A 6522-nucleotide genomic window follows, 5' to 3' on the forward strand; every position below is an offset into this window, starting at 1 on the left:
AAAGTTAGCTCCTGCCCTGTCACCCATTCCCAATGTCACTCAGGCAAGGCCATTCCCTGTGCTGGACTTCAGCTTTCCCACCCATGATAGAGTGGCTCTGGGCCAATGCCCCATGGTCACCCAGTTGGTGGACATGCAGTGAGACGGCTCAGACAGTGCTCTCAGGCTCCCAGCAGCCCGCATCCCTGTTAGTGGCCCCAGCATGGCTGCCTCCTACAGAAGGTTGGGTGGGGGGCAAGCACAACAGAGAAGCACTCGGCCTCCTCCAGCTCAGCGTCCATAGGCCACAGAATTCACAGAGGCAAGCCAAGGGCCACAGAGAGGAAAGAAGGAGAGAGGGAAAGAAGGAGGAAAGGGAAGAGGGGAAGGAGAAATATGGGACAAAGAGGGAAAGGAAGGAAGGAAGGAGGGGAAGGAGGGAGGAAAGAAGGGAGGAAGGAAAAAAGGGGGAAGGAAGAAGGAACAGAGGAAAGGGAGAAAGGAAGGAAGAAGGGGAGGAAGAGGAGGAAAATGGGAGGGAATGTAGGAAAGAAGGAAGGAAGAAAGGGAGGGAGGTGGGTAGGAAGGGAGGGAAGGAGAAAGACAGAAGAAAAAGGAGGAGAGGGAGGGAAGGAGAGAGGGGAAAAAAAAGAGGGAGGAAGGGAAGGAAGTCAGAAAGGAAGGCCGGCAAGAAGGCATTTATTCATGAGGCCCATGGGGTGGGGACGGAGCTGCCTGCCGTCACAGGTAAGCACAGCCTGAGAGGGGCCAGAGATGGCAGCCACGCAGAGGTCCGAGGGTTTGTGCAGGGTCTTGATACGCTCCCCTCCTTCCCCCGACTCCAGGCCGCTGGTGTCAGCATCACACATGGGAGATGAGACGTCCCTGCACAGCCTTCCCTGGGCTTCCTGAGAGCAAAGGCAGTGCAGATTACAGAGGAGGAGGGAGATGGAGGCAGCAGGATGTCAAGTGAGCACTGCAGCTGGTGGAGTGTGGGGAGGTGGCAGCAGCGGGTTCAGGAGGGAGTGGGTGCCTACCTGGGCAGGAGGTTTAGCTGGCCATGATGTGCTTCACGAATGCTGGAAAGAAGAGGAGAGTGAGTGGCAGGGATGCAACACGGGGCAGCCATGGCTGGAAGCCTGGGTCCCAGCACTCCCCTCCCGGAAGATCCCTGCCCCTGCTGAGCCCACCTTCGTAGTTGATGCAGCCGTTGGAGTCCTCTTGCCCAGCCATCAACTTCTCCACTTCGTCTTCTGTCAGCCTCTCACCTGCAGGAGTGGGAGGCTGAGTCAGCACTGTGCGTGCAGAGGCATGATGGGGTGGGGGCACCCACTGAATCCCTCTAGACAGTGGTTCAACCTCTCCAGTATTCCCACAGCCAGCACTGTTCACAAGACCTTGGCCATCACCCCATTTCTGAGGCCAGGAGAATCAATGACAAGTTAAAAAGGGGCCTGGGGTGCAGCATGTGCTGTCCTCTGTCCCACTAGGCTGAGAGGGGGACCCTCCACCAGGAGGAAGCCAGGCCTCCCTAGAAGCAGTCCCTTGGGGCAGCCCCTTGAAGCTAGAGGAACGGCCCATGCGGTGGAGTTGGGGACCTTGGGAGAGGATGGTGGAGGGGGCCAAGAGACTACCCGCTGCTCCCCAAGTCTGGCATTCTCCTGCCTCCGTACTTCTGTGTGCTGTGCTGGTCCCCCTTCAAAGTGCCAGCCGCAGCTCCCCCTAATTACCCCCACCTCTAGACACACACACACACACACACACACAGAGAGAGAGAGAGAGAGGAGAGAGAGACCAGCACAGAGCTGAAACAGTAGGCACTCAAATGTTTGCTGCAGGAAAAAATCACTTTGAAGAGGGACCCCCTACTGCAGGCAGCTGATGGTGGGGGTACAAGTGGGAGGTACACAAGTCTCCACAGAGGTCAGAATCCCCAGGGGGCAGGCACTCGACCTGCTTGACCACTTAGGGCTGTGGCCCTGGAATTTGACCTTGGAGTAATGACCACCAGGACGATGGCCTGGAGTCGTGGGAAGGAAGGGAGCATATCAAGACAGCTCCTTCCTGCCCTGCTCTGTCCCCAGAGCTGATGTCATCCCCCTTCTGTGAGCTGCACCAGCATGCTTGCTTTATTCCCCTCCTAAGTAACAGTTCTGTTGTCTGCTGTTGAGGCTCCCTAACTATGTAACTCTCTCCATTTCACCAGTGGGTCACAGGCCTGGGGGGCAACAGAGTGGTTTCTCCCAGGATGCCCCTGGAAGGAGGGGGGTAGGGGAGGAGGCTGCCCTCACCCAGCGTGGCCAACACGTGGCGAAGCTCAGCACCCATGACAGTGCCATTGCCCTCCTTGTCGAAGACCCGTAGCCCCTCCACGAAGTCCTCATAGGTGCCCGTGTCCTTGTTTTTGGAAATGTGCTGGAGCATGGGCAGGAAAGTTTCAAAGTCCATCATCTTGGTATTGAGTTCTGCAGAAAAATGGTCCCAGGTTCCAGGGTCTAAGGCTGGGGTGGGCACACCCCTCCCCCGTGCCTGGTAATGAGGAGCTATCCCCACCGCCCCCACAGTTCTACAACAGTCTACACCAGTTCTCACAGCAGTCTACTCCAGTGTGCCATTTAAAAGCAAGCTACCACAACGAGGCACTTTATAGTCTACTGAGCAATGCACTGTTTCCATAACCCTTTGCCATTCACAAAGGGAGTCTGCTGCCCTGAGCCACCACGGAGGGCTCTGTCCAGAACCCCTTGCCAACTTTTGGGAAACAGTCCTCCCTTCATGGCATTTTCTTATAGACCTCACCCTCCACCACCTGTGATTGGGTGAGGAGCAGCTAGGCCAATCAGAGACCTTCCCTGGGACTTTTAAACCCTTGGTGGGGGCTTGGGCCTCACTCCCTTTTTTTTTTTTTTTAGCTTTAAACTTTTATTCATTTGTGTATTTATTCATTTATTTATTTATTTATTTTTAGACACAAGGTCTTCTTGTTCTGTCATCCAGACTGGAGTACAGTGGTGTGAGTATAGCTCACTGCAACCTCAAATTCCTCGGCTCACGGGATCCTCCTGGCTCAGCTTCCTAAGTAGCTGGGACCACAGGTGCATGCCACCATGCCAAGCTAAATTTTTAATTTTTGTAGAGATGGAATTTCACTATGTTACCCAGGCTGGTCTCAAACTCCTGGCCTCAAGTGATCCTTCCAAAGGACTGGGATAACAGCATCCCACTGCCCACTGCTGTCACTGCCTGACCTTCTCACTCCTCCGTAGGTGTCAGCACCTACCACCAGGAGGCCTGGCAAATCAGCATGGAGCCAGATGCTCTAGCAAACCATTACCGCATGTCTCCTGGTCAGCATGGCCCTGTGACTGGCCTCGGTGTCCTCACTGGGACAACGGGAGGATGTCGGGAAAGATTCTCATGCTATCCCGTAGGATGGATGGCAGCCCACCCAGGCAGTCTCTCTGGGACTGACACTATGGGGGCTCTTGGGCAGGTGCACTACCTTCCTGTTTTGGCTTCCCCAGGACACGGAGCACCTCCGCCTGTGTGGGGTTCTGGCCCAGCGCCCGCAGGACATCCCCACACTGCCCGTAGGTGATCTTCATCTCACACTTGGGTGTGCGGTCGAACAGCATGAAGGCTTCCTTGAACTCTGCCAGGAGAGGGCAGTGAGCCACAGACACTCCCAGGCTCAGCCTACCCCACTCCCCACACCCCTGGCAGGACCCTCAGACCAGGGAACCCCAGCCCAATCCTGCAACCCCTGGACTCAAGACCCCTGCTCACCTTCAATCTGCTCAGGTGTGAACTCGATCTGAAAAGAGACCCCAAAGACTCAGATGCCCAGCTTAAAAGGTAGGACCACGCCTCCTCCTGGGCACTCCGTGGCCAGCCCAGAATGTCAACTGTCTCAGCCTGTCCCATTCCAGCATCCCAGCCTGCACCCCCAGGACCTCCTGCAGTCCACCTTGACGCTCTCCTGCCTCCTTGACCCCTCCACCTGTCCGGCCAGAAGGCCTTGAGTCTGTGTGCACCCAGCCCGATTCTCGGTGGAATCAGGGGTAGCAGTGAGGAGGGAGGCCGCATGCCCAAGGTTTCAGGCCAGTGGGGGCCTTACCTGATGCTCCTGGTTCTGGACAGATGTGCCTTAAGACGCAAGCCCCAGTCAGGCTGGCTTTGCTTGGGGCCTGGTGGGCAGGACTGTCAGCAAAAGTGATATGGGAAGGCCCAGGGTGGCAGGAGGAATAAGGGCAATGGTATAGGCTGAGGGCTCGTGGCAGCATCAGGGGTGAGCACAAGTGTGAATGTGTGTGTGTGAGCATGTGTCTATATACGTCTGCCTTCACAGAGACCCCTGAGCCCTCAAGACCGGGCAATCACTCACCAGCCCCACCTATACCTATTTCTCACACACCCTGTCTGTAGGCCCCTGGGAAGCTCCTGCACCCCAGGACAGCACAGGGCCGGGGCAGTGCTGCTGAGTGTTTGCTGAAGTCACATTGGGGCCACCTTGATTGACGTCAATCAAGAGGCCTCCAGGGATCCAGTGTCCCCCTCCTCACCAGATACCAGGTCTATTTTTATCACTGCAGTCACTCGCCCCAAGGTCAAGGTCACACGAGGGAAAGGAGCTTGGGGGAGGGGCATGACTGACGTCTCTCTCATGGCTGCTGCCTCGGGGACCCACCAACGTCCACAGTGCATGCCGGCACAGAGGGACACCCTGTTCAGGGCCACCCTACCATGTCTGTCCCTCCTGGCTTCCGGCTCGACCAGAAGAACAGGTTGGGAAGAAGAGGTTGTCATTCCTGGCTCCCTGAGGGCTCTCTCTACCAGGAAGACTGCTGAGATTAGGATATCTGGGCTCCTGGGAAAGGTTCTCTGCCCTTTACCTGCCACCTGGGGAAGGGGGAAGAGGGCCCATGAGGGGTCTCATCGTCCCTACCTCTCAGAAGGGTGTCTGTGCCAACCTCAGACCTGGCGAGAAAGGACAATGCCACCAGGGGCCATGGCTGTGGTCAGAGCCTCACCACGAGGCCTGCAGAATGCAAGCCTGAGACCTGGGGTGACCAACTCCAGATGCATATACTCTGAATGGTTCCCAGCAGCCCTGCAAGAGGGGACTTGCTGTTCTGTTTCACAGCTGAGGAAACCACACCTCAGAGCACTGAAGAACTTGGCAACTAAAATGGAGCAGAGTTGGAATTTGAACCCTTGCCTCGAAGGACATGGTAGGTGTCTCTGGGAAGGGCTCATGAACAGGAGGCAAGACTTCACCGATGGAATATAGGTCTTGCTGGGCATGTGGGGATGGGGAGGGTTCCACAGGGCTCCTGAGGAGGCAGCCAGGGCAGCAGTGGTCCCAGCCAAGAACAGGGAGCAGGCAGGACACAGGGTACGTGCTGCTATGCAGATGCCACAGGTGGGAGTCATGGCTCCCTCCAAGTTTAGACTCTGAGAAAGACTTCCCAGCTGGGGAAGGGCTCCTGGGGCCACTGGTCATACCACCATGACCAGCTTCCTGCACAGCTTTCAGAATGTCCCCAGTCAGCTGATGCTTCAAGTTCCCTACCTAAAAGCTGAGGCCCGGAAGTGCTGTACCAGCTTTGGGCTCGGTGACTTGAGCGAGACCCAGCCTGGACAGGGGCCCTGCTTCTTACTCCCCATCTCATCCACCCTGGGAGCGTGTATGGACTTGGGACCCTCAGCTGAAGAAGGAAAATCCCTGCCTGGCTCCCACTGGCTCCGGGATTCCCCAAGGATGAGAAGTCCAGGGAGAAGGACAAGGGAGAACCCATTTCCAAAACCACTGAAAAGACAGTCCAGACTCAAACCCCAGTCGAGACCCCACCCTTAGTTCTCAGCAGCACCAGGGGAGTCCTGCAGAACGTCTGACCATCATCCCTCCTGCTGCTGCCTTTCTGATGCCTGAAGCAGGCAGGGCTTGTCTGACCTCTGCACAGAAGCTTCCAGCGTCAGCTCAGTGCTCACTTCCAGAGCCTGACCTGCCTCTTGCTAGGTCCACTCTGGGATCCACTCACTTGCCTTGCTCCTACTGCCACCAACCAGCTCCCATACCCACCTTGATCTTGGAAGCATCAAACTCGACCTCCTTAGGGCGCTCAGGTTCAGGGGGAGGTGCGGGAGCGGGAGCTGGAGCTGGAGCTGCCTTGGCGGCCGCCTTGTCATCCTTCTTGGGCTCTGGCTTTTTGGGGGCCATTGGGGCTGTAAGTATAGAGAGGGATGTGGAAAGAAGAATGCAGAAAGCAGGGTAGGTGAGCCGCCTCGCTCAGGCCTTTATCCTGCCCAGATACTTCATGACCCCAGCCCCACCCCTGCAGTGCACAATAGGGACAGGGCCATAAAAGGATATGGCTAGGCTCAGGGGCTATTTTGGGGCCTGGGGAGGGCATTGTTCGGGCTCAGGAATGGGTAGGGGAGGAGGGATCTCCGTTCCTCCCAATCACCTGTTGGGAAGGGGGAGGGAGAAAGGGGGACAAAGGCCACTGCCTAACACACACATACACACATACACACACACTC

General features: G+C 56.7%; 1 protein-coding gene across 2 annotated transcripts; it reads right to left on the reverse strand.

Moving 5' to 3' along the window:
* Positions 1 to 662: 662 nt before the first annotated feature.
* MYL3 (myosin light chain 3) lies at positions 663 to 6252 on the reverse strand. 2 transcript variants are annotated; one of them, XM_005546930.4, is made up of 7 exons: positions 6062 to 6252; positions 3766 to 3793; positions 3482 to 3631; positions 2271 to 2444; positions 1170 to 1247; positions 1017 to 1058; positions 663 to 887 (listed from the first exon to the last, which is right to left on the reverse strand). In XM_005546930.4, exons 1-6 carry the CDS (start codon positions 6197 to 6199, stop codon positions 1030 to 1032), a joined length of 597 nt encoding a protein of 198 aa, XP_005546987.2. In that variant the 5' UTR covers positions 6200 to 6252; the 3' UTR covers positions 663 to 887; positions 1017 to 1029. The 2 variants fall into 2 exon arrangements, with proteins under 2 accessions (XP_005546987.2, XP_073888059.1); XM_074031958.1 differs by lacking the exon at positions 2271 to 2444.
* Between the last annotated feature and the right edge of the window lie 270 nt (positions 6253 to 6522).

Source organism: Macaca fascicularis, chromosome 2 (assembly GCF_037993035.2).
Source record: "Macaca fascicularis isolate 582-1 chromosome 2, T2T-MFA8v1.1".
Classification (NCBI taxonomy): Eukaryota; Metazoa; Chordata; class Mammalia; order Primates; family Cercopithecidae; genus Macaca; species Macaca fascicularis.

Coding starts and splice junctions, on each gene's coding strand:
- MYL3 (XM_005546930.4), bottom strand. CDS start 6,199: ATGGCCCCCAAAAAGCCAGAGCCCAAGAAGGATGACAAGGCGGCCGCC. Junction 2,445..3,481: donor GGGGAAGCCAAAACAGGAAG/GTAGTGCACCTG, acceptor ATTTTTCTGCAG/AACTCAATACCAAGATGATG. Junction 1,248..2,270: donor CCACGTGTTGGCCACGCTGG/GTGAGGGCAGCC, acceptor CCACTCCTGCAG/GTGAGAGGCTGACAGAAGAC.